The sequence below is a fragment of the Anopheles darlingi genome, chromosome 2 (genome assembly GCF_943734745.1).
Source record: "Anopheles darlingi chromosome 2, idAnoDarlMG_H_01, whole genome shotgun sequence".
Lineage (NCBI taxonomy): Eukaryota > Metazoa > Arthropoda > Insecta > Diptera > Culicidae > Anopheles > Anopheles darlingi.
In genome coordinates this window covers 36,199,682-36,224,880 of record NC_064874.1, presented here as the reverse complement: position 1 = coordinate 36,224,880, position 25,199 = coordinate 36,199,682, and the positions used below count along the sequence as shown (strand labels likewise).

The window sequence follows — 25,199 nt, the reverse complement described above, 5'->3', positions numbered from 1 at the left end:
GATGCGTATTACAGGCTAAAAACCCTCGTCCTTTTTATCCTTTCGACGTACACGTAACCTGCACATCATGTATCAGGTAGAAGAGGTCTTCTTTCTTCAAATTTGTGAATACTGCTTGCAAATAAGTTTTTTGATACGATTATGCATAGTTCTCTGAATTAAAAAAAAACTTGTGCATCAACAAAATCATAAAATTTATCATAATGAAATGTGAAAAGTGCACATTTCGAAATATAACATCCTAGGATTTTAAGGTGCTTATTATCTAACGAAGGAACATCGAGTTTCATAATTCAGATGATGCAGCACTGAGTTACGAGAGGCACCTAAAAACATGATTTTTTTCAAAAACGCTTCCACAGAATTTATTCCATGGCTGATTTTGAAATTCATTTTTTCCACAATATGCAATTCATTTTTACCAAATCCATATAATTGTCTTCAGAATAAAGTGATTAGATTATTCTTGGAGTTACTAAACTCTTTACTCGACTGCTTACGCGTTCAAATCGCGCGCTTGTGTGATCCCACTTGTTGAATTGTGCCTGAAGTTATGTTCGCTCCACGAAAGCTTCGCGTAAGCTTCACAGACAGCGAAAGGCGAGAAGGCGAGATTTTCCTCACAATCTGGGGAAAACGAGGAGCAAATTGTTGGGGAATTTAGTTCATTTTCATAAGTAACTAATTTTCGGTTTATTTTTTAACAAAATAATTCCGTTTCTTAAGAAGTCAAAATCGGACCTAGCCATTATTTTTCCTTATTCAAGTAAATTATTTGTTCCGGTGCCTAAAGGATAACCATGTACATATGACCTAATCATATTGGTGACTGTGTACGATACATCCAGCTTGATAAGAATCCGAAGGATTATGCCATAGACCAATCACGCGACTCCCAATTGAGATATGATTTGACAGTTTGATAATTCGGGTCTCGCCAGCACTATTTTCAGTCGATGTGATTTATCGAACACCATATTTTTGGGCATTGGGTTAACTTTTACACGCGTTTATGCTTTTCCTATATTTCTATTTCTGTTTAGGTTGAGAGGAATAATGAAAAAGCAGGATTTTAATTCTGTAATAAATGGTGCATTATTGCGACGCTAGAATTGGAGTAAGGGTCTCATTTATATTTTTTTATCAATCCCAACAGATATTTGATCACAAAAGAAAAATCTATAGGTAATGTTTCAAATGATACATTGCAGACTAATATGAATATTTATGAATACTTTATAAACCGTGCTGCTATAACACCTTCAACAGGTTGAAAGTCCCGCAGACATTTTGATAGGAAAAATCTAAATTTTGGAATAAAAACTCGTTTAGAAACTGATCTTAACGATAATTCGATCAAGAACGGGACACGAGCTGCATCGCCAGAAGCAAAGCAAGAAGAAGCTGATTGCCTAATCAGGGCCGCACCAATAACATTTTTCGCACAGCATTTGACCTACATTTTAAGGGGCAGGTCTTGCGCTCCCTAAAACCGCGCCAATCAAACGACTAGTGGGGCAGCCCGGAATTCGTTCAATAGTTAATAGGGAATTTACTGTAAACCGCAACAAGGGCCGTCGGCAAGTTTTAACACCCTTACCGTAACCACTAACGGGATTCGGCCGCCGGTTCTAACCACATCGTATCGCCCATTATGGGAATCCGATCGGTAACGATCGATAGCCTTGGGCCCGAGCGCACGATTTCCCGCGGGTCCCGCTGGCCCATCGATCATCGCCTCATCATCAGTAGCCGACAATCGATCCAAATTTAATGTTCCTTCCATTGACCACCGCCGTGCGACCGCCGCTAATGCGATGCGCGGCTTTGGTAGCGCCCCCCCGAGAACAAGTTTTCGCTTCCGGCGCAGCAGTGCCGAGAGCCAGAGCCAGAGCCAGAGCATATGTGTACAGCATCAATTCATCCGGATTCAGCGGATTAACCGGATCGATGGATGATTGGGCGCTGGTGGCGCTTTTCATCGTACCATAACATTCGGAAAAGCGTTTCAAACGAAAGCATCTGCTATTTGGAGTGGTGGAGAAACTCAGACAGCTCACGTACAGCACGCGACGAACTCCAGCGGACCTCGAGCAGACACGCATACACGAGATGCTACGGAAACCGTGTACCGTATTATCGTCGAACATGGCGCCCGTATCATTGGAAATCGTTTATTCGTTGATTCGGAGAAAAGCCTTCGATTTCGGATGAGCTCGATGATGAGGTGCGAGGTGAGTTTTCTTTCAGAAAAGGAAGACAGTGGCAGACAGGTAGGTATCGATTTTGGGGGGTTTTGCATTTCAGTTGCACAGATTTTGCTCGCTTTTCTCTTCACACATATTCGCACCCTGTACATGTTGCTGTTGTTGTTGTTTTGTTGCGGTTGTGGTGTTCTGGTTCGGTTTGCTTGTTTGCTTCTCATCTGCTGGCGATCTGGCCAATACTCGTTGGTTTGTTCGATGTGTCTCAGCATCGTCGTCGTCGTCGATGTTGATTGCCTCTTTCTACCCTAAGTCCGGGGGGATGGGCCATTATACCCGCCGGTTTTTTCTACTGGGATCTCTATTCTATCAACTCTAGTTACTGCCTCAATACCCCTAACCGGCAAGTGTGCATTCCAGTAATGAGTGTGTGTAGGGTTAGGTTCGGGAAAATGAATACCGAAGGCCCATTGTGGGTGTGAACTTGCTCACGGAGCAGTGCCCGGGCACTACACAATGGGGACAGAGGGAAAACCGTGGAAAACACCGTGGATTGCACCGATTGCATGACCTGACCGTGACCGAGGGTGGCGTGTCTTGTGCCGTGGAAAAGTCTTCGGCGGAAAATTCGCATCTTTACCCGGGCGCGCATGGATGGAATTTCCATCTCACGAACCCGTGAGAGCGACGAAAAGCGTGACAATCAGCGGGTGGGGTATTTGTGTGTGTGTGTGTGCGCACGAAAAGAAGGGTGGCTGTTGTTGATAGATGCGATAGAAGCGAAAGGCTCCCGGAAAAGCGCAACGTTGTTAGAGAGAGAAAAGAAAGAAGACAGAAGCGGGGAGCAATAGAAAGGACAATGGCGGGTGTTGCAGAATGGCGAAAAAAGAGAAAGTAGAATGGGACCGTGCGGAGTGGTCCGCATTAACGGAAAGGGGACTGGGAGTACGGAGAGTGGCACAACGCCGCGCACTGAAGTGCTAGAGGGAAATGGGTTAAGTGTATCCGGACCGTGTGTGTATTTGCGATCTCGGTCGCAATTGTATGTAGATTTGATATTGTCCTCCATTGAGGTTGTGTGGAGCGGCGCGCAAAATGTGTCACATCAAGGGTGAGACAGGTCAGGACAGGAAGGAAGCAAGGAAAGGCAGTCTTGTGGTGGTTGTTGCGGTAGCCGTAGGGATACAATGATCACTTGGAATGATTCGAAGCATAATAACTTGGAATGCATTTCTCGGGTTTCCCGGGGGGTCTCGATCGAGGTTCGTGTGTGTGTGTGTGTGATCGACGACGAGCTTCGACTTCGAAATAATTTAAATAACTTAAATAAATAAATAAATACGTTCTCTCTCTCTCTGCGCCTGATCGCTGCTTTGTGCTGTCCGTCGTGTGTGCGTTGTGTTGGTGTCTGCGTGTGTTTTCTGTGAAAAGTCTCGGCATCCTCTCACTCCTTACGCCTGGTTCTTGGCGTACGCGTTGTAGGCCATGTTGTGGGCCACATCGACCGATCGACGATCCCAGCCACCGTGTCCGGAACCACCGCTCGACCAGCCGCTACCGTGCTGCTGCTTGCTGGCGACCAACTTCTTCAGCCCGATGATACCGGCCAGCAGCAGTGCAATCTTGGAGACGATGAGCGCCTTACCGGCGAGCAGATAGAGGCCAGCGATCGCCACCGGTACCATGGCGGCCATCTTCATCATAAAACCCATGATCATCATGCTCATCATCTTCTTCATCTTGCCACGGCCTGAGAGATACAGAGACAGAGAGACAGAGAGAGGAAAACAAAAGAAGAAAACACACAAAAATTATTAGCAATCGAAGCAGGCGTTTGCCAAGGACACGGACATTATCGACACGACCGTACGACGCTACGCTTGTCCCTACCTTCTTCGAGTCCACGGCCAAGCTCCTCGCTGGACAGCTTCGGGAGGGTCATCTGGATCGTGCGGCTGCTGAAGATGCCGGCCACCTTCTCGAGCAGCATGTTGGTGAGCGCCTCATCGCGGGCCTCCAAACCACGGGGCAACGTTTGCTCCAGTTCGGCCTCGGTCAGTGGTTTGCTCGGTTCGGCACCGCTCGACGACCGCTCGTTCCGGACGATCTTCACGTCGCCCACGTTCAGCGTATCGACGCGCGCCAACCGATCGATAAAGGTGATGGCACGCTTCTTCAGGCAGGGGCTGAACCCACTGTCCGCCTTCGAACACTCGTCGTACATACGCACGATCGCCCGCAGACCCTGGCTCTGGTAATCCTCGGTTTGGCCGGCACTGGCCGCTACAACGGCGAGCACCAGCACGGTGGCCACGGTACGCAACACTGGATTCATGATGCCGGAAGGAAGGATACTGCTTATCAAGCACACAAATGCACACAAACACGCACACACTCGAACGAACGCTGCACGAACACACTGGTGTTAACACACACTGTTGGATCCTGTTGGAATGTCCTGTGGCACTGGCAAACGCTAGCACGGATCGGTCTCTGCAGCTCGGTTGGTTCTTCTTCCGCTGGTTGCAAGATCACTGATGCTGAGCTCGGTCACTACCGGTGCCTTTATACGGAGCGCGCCTTTTTTTCCCGCCCGCCTTCATCACGATCGCGGCCGCGTGTGGCGATCGAGCGCGCGCCCCAAGCTCAGACGGCGAGAAGCGCGGACGAAGAAACGAGACGGCAGAGAGCGGCCAACGCTGGAGCTCGCTCGTTGCTTCCGGACGCAGCAGAGGGGGCACAACGCTCGTCTCGTCTCGTCTCTCTCTCTCTATTATGCTTTCTTCTTGCCACCGGCACCGGCATTCCATCGCAGGTCCCAAGACATTTCTCTCTCTCTCTCTCTCTCTCTCCGTTCGGCTCGGGGGACACTCTGTGGTCGTGAAAAGTTCATCGCGCAGTTTCACGCTTTTCGCGCGGCAGGCGAAGCGATCGGTGGGACAGCTGATGGTGGTGCTGGGAGGTGAGGTGATATGTTTTCGCTTTCCGCGATGGGAAAAAGGCACGGCGGCATCGCGTCGATGTGCGGTGGACAGTAGGGGGACCGCGCCACCTCGCCACGCTCTGCACCAGGATCCGGCGATCGTTCCGAGGTCGTCCGCTCATATGTTTAATGCTCTTGCTGCTGCTGCAGTCCGGAGTCCGTGACCTCCGTGCATAGCGATGGGTTCACTTTTCACTCCAACCGTTGCCATTTCCCTGGGGAAGGAGAAAGAAAATTCAAGAAGGCCCCCACCCCGGTGCCTCTTTCCTTCGTCGTCGTCGTTGTCTTCGTCTATCGGAGTGAGCAAAAGGCGTTGCAGTTGCGGCGCGTTGCCAGCATATTTTGCATATATATGCAGGTGCAGATGAACCTCTCACTCCCTCTCTGCTAGGGTCTGAAAGGGAATAGGAATGACTTTTGTTTTCGACTTTGGAATGATACTTTTCGCGGGTCGCGCCCTCCTTTTCTCGGTTCCCGGTTTGTGTGGAGTGTGGTTTGTTATGCTTGACGATGACGGCTAGCGTTGCCGGGCCGGTTGGGGTCCTCTCCTGGCGACGCGTCGCGCTTTAAGATGAATAATTAATATCTTTCTGTTTTCCATCCAGGGCCCCTCGCTCCTGTGTCAATGTGCACCAAGGCAGTCCCGGCAGTCAGCCAGCTAACAAGCGGTATAGCTAGCGGCATGCCCGGCGTTAGTATCCGCGCGAACCCGCGTGATTCATTTCGCGTTCTCGTTTCTGTCTCGACCGCTGGGACTGCGATAGGAGAGGCAGGCACCGAAGAGCGAGGGAGAGAGAGGTTGGTGTTTATTTTCGTTTTATTAGATAAAGAAAGCGGGTGCGACGGTGGCACTCTGGGGTCGTCGGCGGTGGGAAGGTGGCATGATGGAGTGGTAGAGGGGCCGGGAGATGGCCGGGAAGTATGCCGCCAGCCAGTGTTTTTTCTTCTTCTTCTTCTACTGTTTTTCGGGAGGAGAGTAACGCGCATAAACCGCGGCGGCCTAGGTCAAAGTAATGAACCTGTTTGTTAAGCTGTAACGAAGCCAGCGTATGTCGTCCCTCAGCTCTCAGCTCGTGGCAAAAAGGTGGGAAAGCAGAGGAGAGGGGGCATGCCCTCGTCCGAAAGATCCGTTGCGCGTTTGTGGCATCATTTTCTGGTGGGAACGGGGTGCGCAACCCTGATTAGGAGGGTTTTAGACTGGATGATATCATTTTTAGGGGATTGTTGGTGCCACCATGAGGCCGGGGGCTTGGCTTCCCTTCTTTTGCCGGAAGGCGATTTACCATTTTCGTTTACAGAATCAGCTGCGTGGATGAACGCAGTGACACGGACGCACGGATAGTCACTTTTGCTCTCCGACTTGTCGTGATCGTTTGTGGGTTTAGGTGGAAGACGGTTCAGGTGCTTAATGTTTACTTTCTTTTGAAATGTATTAATTTGGTTATCTTTTTGGGATTTCCTTTATTGGAGAGACTCTTTCGCTTGCTTGTTTCGTTTGCGTTATAGTGTTCCTGGTATTTGGTTTGAATAATTATTGATAACGTAATCTGCAGCGTTAGTTCTAGCTGATTAGAGGAACGTATGTGCTTTATTTGATTTTGTCACTTACTAGTCTTTGCTTAACGAACGACGCTTAATAAAGATTGCAAGAATATTATGTAAAAAGATTGGATCGATTAGAGCCATAATTGATTAAGATCCAGCCAGTTTGAAGAATAACGCGTTACACATTGCTCAGAGCCTCTTGAAACTTTGAAGTGATTTGTCCAAAACCAATGTTTTCACAGTCAATATCCATCATAGCATAAAAACTGCTGGACCGATCCTTTTGAACTTTTGTGCAACTATCTGCAATCTGCAGTGAATTTACCAGGTAATCCAGTCGAGATTTTTTAATAAATCTGTTGATAATGTTTTTAAAATTAATTTCCTAAAACCTGATCTGTTTGCTTATACAGGGGATAGTAAATAATATTATCACTTTCTCAACTTAAAATTGCAAAAAAATGATAAACTCTTAAGTTAAGAAAAACTCCATGGGGATACCTTGACAAAATAATAATTTAACGAAATAATATCGGTTTTCATACCCCAAAAAAATCGAGCACGAAGGTACGGTGGCCACCGCTAAAAGCATATTGGCTAAAAGCAGCATATTTGTCTGCGTGCAAAATTCCTGGAATTGATGTCATGACCGTGTATTTTTTTTTTTGAATATGTCTCCAGCAAACAGGATCCTACTATTATTCAAAGTCTACTTTAATGTGACACTTACGAATTTAAAATACCTAAAATAGAAAACCTAAAAATGAGTATTTTTACTGGAGTCAAATCTTCAAGAACTCTTCAAAGGACATGGTTTTGGGAGGTTAGATAGAACGTACGGATGGTCACAGCGATTGTTTTGTAATCTAGGAGGCTGAGAAACAGTAACGAAAAAGCGAATCCGTCTATCAAACATGCAACTTCTGATCATGACCTAGCCAAAGCATGATGAACTTTCCGGGAATAAATGCTGTTTCCTTTCACGAAATAGTACGATGCAAGCAATCGATAGTTATTATTCCAACAGACAACCCCTGCATCCATATTATGATGGTCAATCATCTTGCATTCTGCAGTACTATGATTATTGCAATAAACAGATGATTAAAGAAACGCTATTCTTTCATTTTTCCATTCCACACAGCACAACATACAAACACGCAGACGACGATTTGAAGAGGATCATCAGACTTTTATTAGAAGTTGGAGCCAGCAGCATTCCTCGCATTAGGCAGTGGTTTTCACCGCGCTTGCGATAACAAATTTGTTCGAGCTCCTCGAATCGCGTCGTCGCCTTTCCGTTGCCGAAGCGGCACCGGCATTCCCGTTCACTTTGCTTGTTAGCTCATCTAAACCTCGCTCTTGTCGTCGGTCGTCGGTCGTTGGTCGCGTTGGTGTGGACGCGGATGGATTTGCCGCGCAATCGTGCATGTACCGTAGGCATACCCCCTCGCTGCAGCGACAGTCCCGGCGGGGACGACAGATGGAAGGAATTAACAATTACAATTTTATTAGATTTACTTTCACTCGGCGCAAGTGTGCTGTCCGAACAGGCTTCGGTGTGGCTGTCGGTCGGTAGTAATCTGCGCTTCCTAATCTCAGTCCGTTCTCCGTTTAGCGACTTCGACCAATGGAGTCGAGTGTCGTCTTCAGTGACCAGGTGCTGAACTAGTGACGCGGGGAAGCCAACCCTGCGGTGGGCAGTAAATTTCGGTTCCAACCGCCGGCATGCCGGTTCTGTGTGGAAACAGAAAAGGAAAATCCTCAAACACCTTTCTCAATCCCGTGGTCGCCACCATCGTCGTCGCCGTCGTCGTCCTGCCATTTCCCGTTACGTACAGTCGACACGTGACTGACTGACTGAGTGTTGCGCCTTAGGAAGCCTAAAACGGGTTCGCGCAAGTGCAGGATGTCTCTCAATCGAAAGTGGCGAGCTGCGTGTGCGGTATGAGCGCTGGTGCTCGAGTCACTGGAGAGCGCCTGTTTTCCCTTTCTTTTCCGCGCATCGGCTGGCACATCTTTTCTTTCAAAGTCATCGAAACGCATGAAATATTAGCATCCCCAGTCGCTACCGGATACTACTTTCGTTGCCATTTATTTGAACAAAATCGCCAGAGCATCAATTTTCCACGAAAGAGGAGCCGAAAACGTACGAAGCAATTAAGTCGAGCGCTATTTTTTTAGTGCACCGGCCACTCGGCCGAGTCGTCTAATTGTTGATAAAGATCGAGTTTTCTCGCATTTTCACTTGACGAAATTTCCGTGCCGTGCCAATTCCGCGCCGCAGACCGTAGCTCCGCCATTAAATGGTCGCGATTTGAAGCATTTTGTTGACATAAATTGGCTTTTCCCGGTTGGCCTGTCTGCCTGCCTGGTGTCGGTGGTGTCTGCTGCCACCGTATGTCACGTTCACGCGCCGGCATTTTGAGCCCAAGGTGAAGGAAATTATCGATTCCATCTGCCGGTTGAATGCGGGAGTTTTTGACGGATGCGGTGGTACCAGCCGGCATCATTTGACCACTTTCCAAAGAAGGGAGGGAAAATCGGTTAAGGCAAGTGCTACTACTGCCAAAAAAAAGCCGGCCAGCATCCTAGGTTTGGCGCCAAGGGACGGATGCACGGAGCGGATCGCACCGGGGATCGAGAAAACGAAATAATTATTGTTCGATTACCTTTCTTCGGCGTCTTCCCTTACCTTTTTTTTTTCTTCCCCCCTTTTTCAAATTCGTCCATTTTCAGGCCACCATAATGCACCGCCAGCCAGCCAGCCAGCCAGCCAGCCAGCACGACGGAACGCACCCTTTAATTGAGGGAAACGCGCGAAACGCGCGGGTTTTTTGGGATGAGTCCACGTTTGGAGCTGGCGCTGGATAGAATTCGCGTCAGCTTCGGTCAGCCCCTCCGCCTCGGTGGGTGAGAAAATTTTCCGGCTTGGAAATTTCTCCCCTTCCCCTTCGAAATCAAGGTTGGACGATGGATATTGACGCCGTAGCGAGCGCTGATGATCCGCCAAAAAATCAACCCAACTCGTGTGTATCTGTCGGTGTGTGTATCTACGCGTGTGACTACGTGGAGGAGGGCTTGTAAAAATTAAACCGATAACTGACCGAAACCGCGGGGGGAAGGCGCCATGATCGTTAGTAATTAGTGAACGAGCTCCACCGGCAGTGGGGAAATCCTTCCTATACCAAGGCACACCAAAAATAAAGATCTCGTCGCTTTCCACTGATGCAACGTTGCGAGCAAGAGCACGACCGGAACCAGCTGCCGGAACATCACACTCCAGCACCGGACACTCCGGACACTGACGTGTGTGTTGTCTCTCTGGCCTTCTCCGGGTACCCATATGGCGCCATAGATCATTTTCGCTAATTCGATAAAGGGAAAAAGCGCTTTCCAACCTCTGGCTTTCCGTCACGTCACCGATCGGCCATTCGGAAAGAAGGCTCGAGAAGGATGGAGGGGCGAGAGGTGAGGTTGTAAATTTTCACTTTTCTTCGCGCGGCCGGAATGGCCGAATTATGTTTTTTTGGCGCGCGCGATCAAAAGATCAGCCACGCCTGACATGCGGTGGGGGGGGGGGGGCGATTTTTTTTTTGGATCAACCCCTCACCCCGGCACCGTTGTGCTACGAGAGAGTGAAGACACTTTAACGCTCGCGAGTGGCCGCTCCACCGAACCGGATGTCCATATGTGCGTCATGAATGTCGTGCTCCAGTGAAATGGAGCTGCCGAGCTTTTTGTTTTTTTTTTTGCTTCAAAAAGGGTTCTTCTCTGCTGCATGATCAGTCGGCGGTCATGTTGCGAGTCATTCCCTTTGCCCTTCGCCCATGCTATTTGTAAGCTCACTGACCACGCCGTTGCCGATGAAAGGGAGAACCTCACTTGCCACAAAACAACACATACACTCACACACACACACACACACACACACAATTGACACAATCAATCTATAGCGTCCGAATGGCGTTAGAGCGTTAGAGGTATGCTGCTGCCATTGCTTGTGCTGGTGGTGCTGCTATTGTGCGATCGGACGATTGAATCCCTAACCAACCCCTAACCTCGATCGGTCAGACGGACTGGTTCGATTCGTTCGGAAAGGAATGCAGCAAACGCCATTTAGATGGCCGATGGCGATGCTGAAAGACATGTGACTCTGATTTGTCATCCCTCCCACCAGCCACCCACCCCTCCCTCCTCTGCCGAGGAGAAAGTGGCGGATGACGGCCGGCGACGGCTCCGCGCTCGACGATTGTTCTCGGTCTCGGTGTTCCTCGGTGGCTTCGGCTTCGACTCCGGCTGCACGGTGATGACTTATGAAAAAGGGGGGCACAGCAGAAGGCGCCGATAGCACGCGGTGCCAGTAATGGAATCGTTACAACCACCGCGAACTCACTACTCTACGTACGTACAATTGTCTCGAGACAGTCGGGGCGGAGGTCCGGTCCTCCAGCCTCTCCGGTTGTCGATTTCGTCGACCTAATCACATTATGATTGACCCTTCGCCGCCATCGCCGCCGGTTCCGTTTCACGTTCCGTGGGGCAGAGCAAGGGCATGAAAAAGGGGGAATGGGTGAGGAGGGGGGGGGGGAGCAAAAACAGCAAAAGGCATTTGTCATTGCGATGTGAAGTGAAATTCTTCGGCGCGCGCGCGCTAAACCTGACGCTCCTGAACAAAACCACCACCACCATCAACATTTTATCAGCATGTTAGCCATCGGATTGACTCCGGAGCAGGCCGTATGACGACACACACACACACACGGATACACAGAGGGGTTAACAGGGGCCAGGCTTTTGGGATGATAAATCATTGGTGCACCGTCGCGTTTGTGGCCGCGCAGCAGAAATGGAGAAATTTTCATCCCATCGGATACGCGGGGCGAAGAAGAAGTGGTACTTAGAGTTGGCCGAGCTACTGGCCACTCACTGGCCACTGGCCGAGACGGAGAGGGCACTTGGGCATCGGAAGCCGCACGGAACTGTTTCGTTGCTCAGTTCGCTGCTTCGATAATCGATTTGAACTGCGATCGCGATCACTGCACCGGCTGCACGGCTTATCCGGGGGCCAGGGGCCACCGATCAGGGGTAGGTTCAGATGAGTTCAGTTACCTTTGAACCCGATGCACCCTCATGGTGGTTGTGAGGGCTGTGAACTTGCTCCAGCTAACGGTGGCGCTGGCAAAAGTGTGTCAAAGTCGCGAAACAATGCCGCTGCACTGCCCTCCCTTGGGCGGTTGGGTCACGTGGTTCGTTGCACTTGCACACGTCGCTCCACCGGAATGCAGCAGCAGCAGCAGCATTCGATTGTATTCGAGTTGGAAGAAGGTGTGATTGTGGTTTGAGTTTGAGACCGGGGGATTAAGTGTTTAATGTTTTTCTACAGCGCATTCGATGCTCTTCATGACTCCAGGGATTTGCAAACTGAAAACCAGTGCGCGTTGTTTTGTATTTTCCTCATCATAAAGGAGAGTTTCTCTATCAAAAATTTTTTCGACCTTTTAAAACAATAACGCGGCAACATATACGGTCATACTAAGTCCTATTCGTACGGCTATGCCACGGTGCGGTGCAAACTAATGTTCCTACAGCACTATGCTAGGCACATTATGAAATTATGACAATTCCTCCAGAGAAATTATCATTTGGTATGACTCATGTCACTTTCCTGGAAAAAGTAAATTAGTTTAGGTGTGGCGATGATTTTAGTGACGGAGAGTCTGTTTGCATCAATCTGCACCGATTGAAGTTTCAGTGGGGTAGACTAAATTGTCACATTAATTAATTTTTATATAAATTGGAGCAGAAATGAGAGAGATACAGATTTTAAAAAATACGGTGATCAAATTCATATGCGTACGGCTTTGTGGACAATAGCCATGCGGTGCAATCTGAATATTTTTCGCAGAAACTAATTATTTTTTCCCAAATACATGACATTAGCCATAACAAATGATACTTGGTCTGCTAAAAATTTATAATTGCCTATATCTACATAAGAACATACATAAGTGCTATACGAGCACCGCTCTGTCAAGCACCGGCATATCTGTACGAATATGAAGTTCTATCACTGTTACTTAAAGAAATTTGCAACTCACTACAACATGGAGCGTTGTTCTATATTTCCCTCGTCATAAAAGAAAGTTTCTCTATCAAAAAAGGGAACCCGGGGACCACCGAAGTTCGCGCCCTTTTTGAAAGTGGCCACATGTAGATGCTGTACGATCGGATCTGCAGATGAACTGATTGTTGTTAGCGAGATAAACGTGCTTATGTTTGTATGTGTGTGTGTGTGTGTGTAACGATATGTTATGCTGCACCTGCATGATGATGGGAGAGAACTACATTTCTAATTGTGTGCCCACGACGGCGGTGGGGGTTTTGTGGGAAAATATTGCGGGTTCGTTGTCACTGCGCCCATTGCTGTCTTTCGAGTGCTTTCGAGTTAAACGGTCCATGGTGATGGTCGGCCACGGTACCACGGTGGTGTGTTGGCGGAAACGCTGCTGGAAAGTAAGTTTATTAGCCGGAAGAAGAAAAAGAAAAAGGGTTTTACTGTCCGGCCGTTGGTTTACGACGCGCGCCGAAGACACGCGGACACGCATGCAAGGTGCGTGCATACGCATACGCATATTAAAAAAAAGCAAAACTGTCTGAGTTTTAAAGGGTGGAAGATATTGGCGCAGAGTGGAGGAAAGTTTTCGCGGCATCAAAAGCATGAAAAACAAAAAAGAAAACAAAAACAAGTTTAATTCAATTATGCTAGCACATAATACTACCACCTTTCTCTTCGTTCACAAAACCCATAGAGCACGCCGGGGAGAGGGGGGGAATTATTTTTGGAAGTTTATGGTCTCCGCTCCTCCTAATACCACCACGTAACGCCTCATTTTCGATTTATACCGAACCGAAAATCCGTCATAATTATCCAACCGTCGCCGTACGGTACGGCGCCAAAAGGCATTCATTAGATCGGCATCATCTAAGGGTAAGAAGCATTTCGCTTTCAAAATGAGAATTTAATAAGTCAACTTTGTGGGCGGTTATGTTAGGTGAAAAGGGCTTCGACGTCCCTCGACCATTGCAAAACGCGAAGCGCGAAGACAGTAGCCGCTTTGTTTTCTCGTCGTCGTCACCGTTGGTGGCTTTCTCTGGCCGTGTCTTCGGGCGTGTTACGATAGGAAATGAAATTTAAATCGTTCCACCCACCGGGCGGCAGGTCCGGAAGTGAGTCAGTAAGGTGAGGAGCGTAACCCATGATCAGCAATTCAGCAGCCGGTGGCGATTAGTTCTGGACCGGCAGATTCCATCTCGACGATCATTTAACGAAGCGTTTCGCACACACGTGCGGTCACATACACGGAGACACGGTGTCTCTGTGCAAGTGCAGACCCTTTGGGGCCCTTTTTGAAGTAGATCTCACCGGGAACACCTCTGCCGTGATGCGTCTGTCGTTGTCGTTGATGGAAAAATGAAGGGAAATTAAACGGAAACACTTTTTACCCGCCGGCCCTGGCTTCAAACGTCAAACGATGATGATGATGATGATGATGGTGGCCCCGTCCTCACGGCGAATGGACTCCTCTCGTTAATGTACGCTAAAGGTGTCTGGCTACGATGGCGGCCTTTACGTAAAGAACTGTCAAAAAGTGGTTGAAATAAAGTTGCTATCGTAGTTGAGAACAGTTAAGATGAAAGAAACTGACTTTACGTTCGTTTGTTTGGACGCTGTTAAGAACTGTCAAAATGCTTTCATAAAGGATCACAATTTGGTGCGTTATTGGTGTGCAAAAGAAAGTTGCAAGAAAAGGTTGATTTCGAGGTCGTGCATCGGAAATAAAGTTTCGCAACTCACCGCAAAAAACATCCAATGAACCGTTTCTTTACTCTCTGTTGCTGTAGTGGCCATGCATCTTAACGTTTACGACTCCCACGGGACGGACCATTAAACGGCGGGCTCGCCAAGTGACATTAGCGATGATAGAAAGAATGTTGGACGTTTGCGCGTGGACTGGAACACACTGGAACCTCCCGGGGACGGAAGAGAGCGAAAGTGACTCCAGCAGAGTGGCCGGGGAACGATGAAGGATGCCCTTGGGACTCGTGTGCACACCAGTGCCGGGATTAACAGAATCCCAAGCACCGAAGCACTCGTTCCCCACACTCCGAAGCGTCCATCGAATTACGGACCCGGCTCCGTTAAAGAGAAGGAAAACCGAGAAGGCAACCGAGCGAACGTTTGAGAAATGGTCGGCCGTGATGTTTGTAGCTATAAAGTAGCAAATTGTCCCAGCTGGTGGCCGGGAGTTGGTGAGCGAGCGAGCGAAGGGGTTGCGCAAAATGAAAAGAAAATCTCATGATTGCAGCGCGGGCGCCGGCGAGCGCGTTATTTGAATAACTATTCATTTACATTCCAGCACACGGGTGTTGATGGGTTGGCGGCTCTCTTAACCGCCTCCGATCATGGTTCCGCCCGACCTGACACTGCACAAATTGATCATAAGGAGGGGTTGACCGGTGGCTGTGGCGGATGCAATCCAGCCTCTTCGGTGTGGCTTAGGATCGCGTTCGGATGACCAAGTAATAGCTCTCTCTCTGTCTCTCTGTCTCTCTCTTACTCTCTCTCTCTCTCTTTCTGCTCCTGCTAGCGAATTGCTCATTGCGCCGCATAATGTTGGACGCATAAATGGAAATCGCTTAACTTTTTGCGCTAACAGCCGACCACCTGATGATGAAGGTCACTTCCTACGCTAATCTCTAGTAGGCCAAGGAAAGGGCAAGGCAGGGTCGCCATGGCGCGCTCGTGCGCGTGAAAATGGAGGAGAAATTGGTTGGCCAATTAACCCCGGAATCGAGGGGATCAATCGTTCGCATCGCTTATACCGATCAATCTAGGGGTTCCGGTCACCTATCCTGGGTCACTGGGCACCGAATAAAGGTGCCAGTTGCTACCACCACCTACCAGTGGCACCATCGCTCGCATTGCTCCAAATTTCGCTTTCAATCGAAGGTGGCCACGGATGGTTGGCGGGTTGTCTTGAACAACTTGACCGGTTACCGTTGAGGTTTGGTCGAGATGGCATACCGGATCCGGACCTTAATGGTTCCAGTGCGTACATCAAACACCAAGAAGACTCCTCGACCTCCTCGCCTCCCCCTAAACCGCCGAAAATAAAAGCAAAAATCGTTTTCCATCATTTACCATCATTGCGATCCATTAAAAAAGGGCATTTTTCTCACGCCACCACCACCGACACCTCCAACACCAAGAGGTGTTTCTGCGTGAAAAGTGCCACCATTAAAACCCCCCGCTCCCTTTTTGTCCACCCCGAGGGGATCGCACGCAATCACGCGGCACCACCGAACGCAAGAGGCCGTTGCTGCTGCGCAATGGCTGCAAAATGTGAAAATGATTAATAGATTTCTGACAGGATCCGGCACCACCGCCAATGTTCGCACGCAGTAGCTGCTACACAGCAAGTGCCTGGTTTCAATTTCGGTTTGGCAGGATTTGCGTTTGTTTCTCGTTGTTTGTTTTGTTTTGTCTGACCAACGGCACGCTACGCGACGTCTTCTTTGCCTATAGACCTTTCTTGTGGCTAGTGTTGCCTTTGGACCACTGACGGATTCGGATGCGTTTATGTTGCATTTCCCTCTCGCCGGTACGCTCACGTTCGCATGCTTCGACACTTTCGATTGGCGCGAGGTACTGGAAGGGTCGATTGGCGCGAGGTTCCAGCCTTGATTGCTCACTGGACTGGTTCCGAGAGCTGTCGGTAGATATGTTACTGTATCATCGCGGTGTCCATGGCGTCAAAGAGTCTTGGCTGTATGCGCGATGGTATGCAGAAGATGGTGAGCATCGCAGCGCATCATCATCACCATGATCCCTTTCGATACGTGCGCATGCGTTAAACAGCGTCAACGAAGCGTCCGTTGAGCGACCGTTTGCTGTGGCCGTTGGCCGTTAACGATAACGGTTGAGTAAGATTAATGGTCAGGAAAATAAACGATTAACACCTCCAGCATCGAGGACGGTCGAGGATCGATCATCGTTTGCGATGTGGTGATGATCCTCCTTACGCTCCTCACCAGCTGTTCAGTGCAGTGAGAGTGAGAGTTTTAAGTGAAAAGCGCTGGGGAAGCATCGCCAGCCCCCGCCGGTATCGGAACTGGAAGCTGATCAGGCGAAGCGGCTTCGATGGTTCCGTGCCGGTCACCATTCTGCGTTTGCTGCCCGGCAGCCATGCTGGAGTGCGCGGAGTGGACATAAAATACAGCGAGATGCGGAAAATGAAAGCTCATGAAACTGACAAACCCACCGTAACGATTATGATTATGAGGAGGTCCTCCGGTTTCGCACGCGGGTTGCGGAGTGACCGCGACGGGGATCATGGTCGCGATTTGCCTAATGGCTCGTGCCGCAGGGCCAGGGAGGGAGTCCAAACTCACTCACTCACTTTCGGGACCTTACGGGGATGGTCACTTATGGTATGGCCGCCTCCCCCGGTAAATTGGGTTGCATTGAATTTTCGAAAGGAAAGTAATGAGCGAGGGAGTGTGTATGCACCGGTCCGTGATCGTACCGAGACCTGAAAGCTGAAAAGCTGAAGCGGTTTGATGAACTTTCGAACCATCGAACGCGATGATGCCCTGATTTATGCTGAAGCTGCTGGGTCCGTGTGACTCGCAGGCGAATGCCGTCTAGCATAGATTTATGACTGTTTGTCTAGGGCTTTAGCCTTGGCCATGCCGCTCGCGGGAGATTAGCGACCACCGCTAGTGAAGCCAGTGCGAGTGCAGCTCGAAAAAAGGGAGGATTTATGAGTCATTGAGGCGGAGAATCGGTGCACCGAGCGTCCACTCTCAGGATTGGCACGTTATTTGACGAGCGGTGAACGACAACAAGTGGGTTCGTTGAGAGGGGTGTGCTTGTGGCGTCCGGTAGAGATGGACGGCATTTCGAAAGGAAAAGTAATGTGTCCGCATGAATGGGTCTGTTTAAGGGGCCTCGTGTGAGCCCGGGAAGACTGTTTGCGCACGGAATTGCTTAGAACAACGCGCGGCGTTGTTGTTCGCAATTGACCGGGTCAACGCAGTATACGTCAAGTGAAATTTTACGAGCCAAAATGGCGTGAAGCGGAATTAATTTAGCGAAATCGTCTGCCGCCACCTGGGGTCACGCGGTCACGGAAGTGCTTGGAATGGAATGGAGCAGTGAAATGGGTTCTCAAGCCACAAGACACGGCGTGCTATATTTTATGCAAAAACCCTTTTTGCGCACCGTTTTTGCTTAAAATGATGGACCGGACCGCGTAATGGTGGCGTTTATGACTCAGTGAGTGAGCACTTTCTCTCGGGTTTTGGTTAACATTATGATCGATGCGCGATGCGGTTTCAGATCGCCACATTGAACAGGAGAATTCGCTTTAGTAAACAATCATTAATTGGCGTTGCTTATTATCTATCAAATCACGATATGCACGTGCTTTAAGAAGAATTCGATCATGAAAGCCATATGCGAGAGAGAACAGTGCAAGCTTGCTGATCAAAAGGAAGTTTATGAACGTTTAAATGACAAAAACATTGTATTTTTTTTTGCTGATCATTCAGCTATTAAATTAAGCTTTTTTATCTCTTCATATATCTCATTATACTCCGTATGGCCAATGGACCACATGAAACAATTAAAGCTAATCTCTCCTTCGCTCGGGATCGACCGCCTTCGCGCTGCAGTTGATCAGACCAATACTTTCGGAATCAGATGGTTCTGCATCAAATGTGGAGTGGATTGCATCTAAATCTGGATCTACCATGTCCTTTTTGCCCATCAAATAGACCTAAGAACACTTTATAGTTCTGGTCTGTCACTACTTAGACCGCGTCAATCGGATTGTCGTACATCGCGAAGCTCTGCGTTGTGTCATGTATTGAAGTGTATTTCTTCACACACGAGACCATACAATCTTCCATCTCAAAGTCGGGCTCCCGATTTTTTAAATTTTGAGCAGCATCCAAGTCTTCGAAAGGGGGTAGAAAACGCTTGATACTATGAGTTTGACAATTGTGTAGTCTGTGACTTCGACCGTATAGCCCGTGTTTATACCGTGTGTAAACTTTTTCTCAAAGATCGATTTTATCTAAATCATGGACATATCCAAGGATCTGACTGGAAATCAATTGAAGTTCATTGCAAAAAGATAGTTTTGGGGCTCCCTATTTTAGTAAAGCGCAATCCATATCATCACTATTGAAGTAGTGACAAAAGTAATACTAAGATTGATGTTTAATATAGAACAGCTTGAACAAAATATACGAACAATATCAACATGGCCATACAATTCAATTCAACCTGAAGCGCAATATCTAATTTCATTACACTAGATAATGGACGCATAAAGCACTCCATCCCCTAGGTCTCTGCTTTTCTATTACTCTCTTGTTTCATAGTTTGCCGGTTGGGGAAAGTACAAAAGCCGAATCAATTTTCAGTTTAGAGTTTTAATTAAACCCTTTGCGCAATGCCCGTTAGCGTGGAGCCGGATTCCAACCTTAATCACTTTACGAATGTTGCGTTTAATTAAAGGATTGCGCTACATTTCTTCTTGATCCTCCATAGCTATCTCCTCCCCCCCAAACACACGTCTTCACAGCTCACTGGTGGTAAAAGTGAATCAAAAACGCACATCGACCGCGATGAGGCAGCGAGTGAAGGTAGATTGGACCATTTTGTATCAAGCACACATTAAATGTGCAGCCTAACCACCCGGCAAACTTTCACATGCCTGCCACCCACCCGGTAGCACCCCGCTGCTTTCCGCCGTAAATAGACCGCATTTCGGAACGTTCGGTGCGGAGGTGAAGCGCAGAAGCAAACGAATGGAAAATTGCTAACGGATCGCACTCAAGCGCATGTGTGTGCCCAGTAGCCATCATGATGATCTAGGCAGAATTGCAATAAGCACCTCATTAGAGCGCCCACAAATGGCCACACATTGTGCTGGTAAATGGAGGCAGCGAAACACCATCACAAGTAATTGAATGACAATTCTTTATTTTGCTCGATTTCGTTTGCTTTTCTGTACACATTTCCACCCGGGGGGACCAGGTGGAAATGGGAAGTACGATAGGCGCGGGATTCGCGGATTTACAGTTTTTCTCGTTCGATTCGATTTTGCCGCAATTTTTTTTTCTGTTCCTGTTTTTGGGGACTGGCCTTAGAGCTGCGCTTCGTAAAGGGCCCGTAAGCCAAGGGGGAAATGGGATTGGGGGAATTGGCGGAGGACCGTGAGCATTAATAAATAAATAATTTAACATAAATTATAAATACAAACACACACGCACATAACCCTAACCTCCTCCGCATGGTTTTCGCAAGCGCATGGCAGCATCTGTTGCCGCCCAATCCCCCCGAAAAAGGGTGGCTGCAACAGAAGCTTTCACATGGCTTGTCGGCACTCGGTTCTGGACGGTGCTGTGCTGGGGTAGGGGACTAAGGCAGCCCGCAGACTAAGGGGAGAAAGGGACACTTTTGGGCCCGTTTTTCGCGAAAGAAGAAAACAAAAAAATCAAAACAAAAAAAAAAACAATAACCACTACTGTAACCTGCTTGACTTAACGCGGTTGTGCGCGGTTACAGAGGCGGTAAATGAGGATAGCAGGAGGAGGGTCGTGGTGGTGGTGGTAGTGGCGTAGCGTGGCGTTGCGTTGAGCACCCCTTGAGATCATCCTTGGGATGAACAGAAAGGGGCAGGGGGGAGGGGCAATTTCCTGGGGAGTGAAGACGCGACGCAATGACACGCTCCTCTTTCCCCCTTCTTCTCCTTGTGTGTGTTTCCTTGTGGCAGCCGGGTGTTCGTTCGAATGTGTCCGAAGGGAACCGTTTTTCTTTTTCCCCGTTTTCCCGGGTGAAGAAGATTGCTTGGTCCCCGGTTGGAGTGGTGGTCCCGGGGGTGAGCTTTAGTTCTTGGGCACGTGGGCACGGTAGGCGCGATCCTGCATCACCATGTCGCTGGCGCTGATCGAGTTACCGAAGCTACGGTGGAACTGGCCCGCCTCGTGGTTGTCGAAGTCCCCGTGGTTCGAGGAGTAGGTGTGGCTCTGCTGGACGTGCGGGTGCTTCACGATCTCGTACGTCGTCTTCTCGTGTCCCTCCGGGGTGACCAGCTTCTTCAGCCCGATGATGGCGGAGATGACGAGGGCGATCTTACCGATGATCAGCGCCTTACCGGCGACGATCGCGATCGAATGGTAGACCATGGTCAGGATACCTCCCTTGATAGCCATTGCAGCGAGGAATGGTCCGAGGTATTTCTTCATCTTCTTGCGACCCTCCTCGACCAGGCGGCCGGTTTCCTGCTGGCCCGACACCAACATGCGCGGCACATTCAGCTGCAGCTGGTGGCTATCCATGAAGCGCTGGGCACGCTGGAACAGCAGCTCATCGAGCTTGGCCGAGGACAGCTGGTTCAGTTCCTGCTCCGAGCCGAGGGCCGGTTCGGCGGCCAGCGAGCGCGACTCGCCACCCTCCTTCTTCACGATCGCCATACCCTCGATCAGCTTGATGCTTGGCAGCTTGAGCGCCCGGTCGGTCAGCTTCAGGGCTTGCACCTTGATGCAGTGCAGCAGCTCGTCACTGTCCTCGCACAGGGCGTACACTTTGCGCAGGGCACGAACCGTACCGTCCTCGGCGGCGTAACCGCGGCCGGCCACGGCCAGCACGCACACCACTACCGACACTAGCTTGAACGAAACCATGGTTCTGAACTGTCTCTCGATCGACTACTCGACTTGCTGCTACGCTGCCTACGACTGCTGCTTCTGCTACTGCTGCTGCTGCTGCTGTTGCTGTTACTGTTGCTGAATCGATACCAGATGCACTTCCTTTCGATCTGGACCCGTCCGAGCTATTTATACAACTGATAGCTTCCCAAGGGCTGCAGCCCGATTTTGTTCGCCACCGCCAGCCCATCGAAGCGATAAGAAACCAAGCTATCACCACCACCACCACCACCTCCTTCTCCTTCTTCCGGTGGCATCCTTCCTGCCCTGCAGAAAAACCTGCTGCACCATGTCCGAAAGCGAGAAGCGTATTTGCCAGAACTTTTTGGAGCGTGAAAGCCATGGCGGCTGCCTGCTGCTTGTCGGTTGGTCTGCGTGCGTGCAAACGATCCTCCTAGTTGCATCTCTAGACCGATGCGCCGGCGATGATAAGGGAAGCGAAAAGCGGGCCCACCCTCTCCCCCCCGGCCCCTTTTTGGGGCCCTTAATGTGATTTAACGCTAGGAGAGCTACACGAGGATCGCGAGTACGCGAGTTGTTGCTGCTTCTTCTTCTGCTACTGCTGCTGCTGCTGCTTCACTAATTTGTGCAACATGCAGCAAAAAAAAAAAACAGAGTTGCTCGCTCTGCTCTGCTGCCGTTCAGCAGCTGATCGCCACGCTGCAAAACATCGAAATCCGTCGGGCAACATGCACCCCATCATGGACAGGGTTTCGGTTTTTTTTTCTCTGCTCTCCATGTTTCACGTTCATCACCGTCCACCCATCACCGACACGGGAGGCTCTAATTCCTTTGCCTCCGATGGACAAGAGAGTGGCCGGCAAAGGGGGGCGGGGGAAGGGAACTGGAGAAATGCAAACATCCGCTAGCACGGCCGAAGGGTCCGCGCTGGAATGGAAAGCGAAAAGGAAAATTGCTGAAAATTAAGGGAGTTGGCAGAAGAGAGCAAGAGAGAAAGAGAGAGAGAGCCACACAGAGAGCGAGAAAATGGTTAAAGGGATCTCCACGAAAGGTCCTCCGCCTCCATCGGTCGTCACTCCCTTCAGGTCCCTGTTCGTTCGATCGAGACAGTATCGATCGAACGCGGACGGGTTTTGGACCGTTGAACGGATTTTTACTTTTAATTTGTTTCGATGGCCGGCCGAGTGGCCGAGGTGTGTTTATAGTGCTCGTGTTCATTTCACGTCGATTGCAATCCTGTTGGCCGGTGGCCGGACGAAGGCGTTTTCGCTTCGCTAATCCGCGAGCCTTGTCAGGGCCAACGAAGCGAAAACCACGCGGGATCGGGTCTGCCAGACCGAGACGCAAGGTGGTGAATTCATGGTGCACCAGATGCAGGTGCAGACGTGCAGATGCTGCTGGGAGGTGGGAGTGGGTTTTGGCAAATAAACAGCTATTTTCACTTTAAATGCCGGCACCTGACACGCTGACACGGCGGGGAGTTTGAGAGAGAAAGAGAGGCAGGGAGCTATTGAAGGGGTGGCAGGGTGAGTGGCTTCTGCTGCGCCTAAGGAGCACTATCGCAATGACCCTGGCCTAGTGACGGGTTCATTGAAACGCGCGTTCCTCGGTGGACGCTCCCGGTGGAGGGCCAGTAACCGGTTGGAAAATGGTCGGTTACATGCGGAGTGCACGCTACTGTGTGTGTGTGTTTGATCGATAAACACGTGTAACGGGGAGATCATAATGCGGAACTTGATTATTGAATTAAATGAGCAACTTACTCCAGCGATAAGCAACGTGAATCGTGGAAGGGTAACAGGTGTTTGCGGTAAACTTCATATTCTAAACCTCAGAAGAGCGTCCTTTGAGTCAGCTGCTCATTACTTGTGTGTCCTTTCTTTCGAGATGTTAGAGACATTCTGTAGGATCATGTCTATATCTGTAATGAAGTAATGGCCAGGAAGGGGTATGCTACTGCCGAAGACGCCTTTTTCACGTGTTTCTAAAACTAGAAAATTCGTCGACATAAGTGCATTTTGTCTGGGAGGGATTTCTTTGACGGCAAAAAAATAATAATTTGGAAGAAAAATTAAGGAATTTTCAAAATAAATCTAATGTCACCTTATTTTTTGGACACAGTCGTACATGTTGTTTCGGATGATCATGTCGCGATTACATATTAATTGATCTTCGACTCCGACTATTGACGAAGATGTTTGAGATAAAGAATATTTTGAAGCCTCACGCATACTCTCGATAAGGAATCAATGAATGCAACAACCATCAAGAACATTGCCCTGCAATGCCTCTAATTGAATCGAAAAGAGCTTGAGCAATTGATAAGATAAAGTGATAAGCTATCGTCTCAGATTGCCATATCTGTTCAGCTTCGGGATAGTTCTCATTCAGTAACGTCTTTGTCAAGATAATTTTGTGGCTGTAAGAAATGTAAAGATCTGTTCTTTAGGTTTATTAGAGACAATAGCTTATCGTTTTATCTTCCTAATTAAAGCACTTGTTGATTCTATTAGAGGCTGTATTCGATATCTTTTAGATTTATTCCTTAAGGGATCCTATTTCTAATATGACAGACTATTTCTTGGTAAAGTAATTCACCAGAACATTATAAATGTCAATTTACAATATGTGTGCCATCCCATTTATTATGATTTACATACATACAATGGGGAATACCTACCTTTTATCTAAACCATTCATCATATCAAGGCAAACCCAAACCACTAAGCCACCACGTCAGAATAGACTGTAAAGGGCATGTTAAAAGGAGCTGTCGAAAGCAATAGGCAATCAGCTAGAAAACAAAACAAAAATATAATAATTCGGGAGGACCAAACATCGCGTATATTTAATAACTATGTGGTAAACCATGTCTATCCTTTATATTATTCAAATATTGCAAATGCCTTTCGCTCACATTTGCTACGTCATTATAGCACCTTTGAGGACGTTACCGATCATTTGGTTTCCGTTCGAACCATACTCAACCCATCTATATCGAATCATGCAAAATGATCCTTTCCTTTGAATGTATCTTGCTTCACAAGACGGCTGCAATTTCCAATAATTTGATGTCGATTGATCCAGCAGCATAACTGCTTGACATTCGCCGCACGGAAGGGCTTCCGTTAATGATGCTCCTATCCAATCGGGTGATGCGCGATGCGACCACAAACGATGACTTTCAATTCTATTTATGCTAATCCTCGAGACGCAAGAGACAGTCTTCGACAGATCGAAGGTTCCGATTCGATCGCTCACATCCACTTATCCCCTTTTTACCTTCGTCAGTGCAACCCTTCAGTGCTGCAGCATCCCTGGTGATGCACCGGACTAATGTAATTCCCATAACTTTCATCTCCCTCCCACCCGAGGAAAGGTCATTGCCGCACACGACCGATCGTCACCGATCGTTTCGCCTTCCCTCGAAAACCGCGATTACGAAATTTATCTTTTTTTCCGCCAATTTGAAAGGAAAAGTTTCCGTTACTGTCGTCGCGATGGAAGTAGTGACCGCGTGTAGCGGCCGGTCAGGGCAGAGAAAAGCTTCCACCCGTTCCTTCCTTCCTTCGTTCTGTCCGGGACGCCCGTCTCGACTGCAAGTTGGTGGTGACTTATTTGCTGTCGCAGCAGAAAAACAAACTCCCTTACTCCATCCCGGTATCCGGCTAGCCAGGGAAGTCTCTTTCTCTCTCTCTCGCTGATTGTCGCGGTCGTGATGC

General features: G+C 48.9%; 3 protein-coding genes across 3 annotated transcripts in view; all 3 read right to left on the bottom strand.

Annotated features, from left to right (window-relative positions):
- Window positions 1-25,199, bottom strand: part of LOC125950273 (transmembrane and coiled-coil domains protein 2) — a 300,863-nt gene that overhangs the window by 131,311 nt on the left and 144,353 nt on the right. The window lies entirely within an intron of this gene.
- On the bottom strand, window positions 3,656-4,539 carry LOC125950302 (uncharacterized). The gene is made up of 2 exons (XM_049678167.1): window positions 4,095-4,539; window positions 3,656-3,954 (listed from the first exon to the last, which is right to left on the bottom strand). Exons 1-2 carry the CDS (start codon window positions 4,537-4,539, stop codon window positions 3,656-3,658), a joined length of 744 nt encoding a protein of 247 aa, XP_049534124.1.
- On the bottom strand, window positions 20,695-21,492 carry LOC125959200 (uncharacterized). The gene has a single exon (XM_049692011.1). It carries the CDS (start codon window positions 21,490-21,492, stop codon window positions 20,695-20,697), a length of 798 nt encoding a protein of 265 aa, XP_049547968.1.

Bases quoted from the DNA above. Each gene is read 5' to 3' on its own strand.
- LOC125959200 (XM_049692011.1), bottom strand. From the start codon at position 21,492: ATGGTTTCGTTCAAGCTAGTGTCGGTAGTGGTGTGCGTGCTGGCCGTG.
- LOC125950302 (XM_049678167.1), bottom strand. From the start codon at position 4,539: ATGAATCCAGTGTTGCGTACCGTGGCCACCGTGCTGGTGCTCGCCGTT. The intron at 3,955-4,094 runs GTAGGGACAAGC...TGTATCTCTCAG, and splicing joins TGGCCGTGGACTCGAAGAAG to GCCGTGGCAAGATGAAGAAG.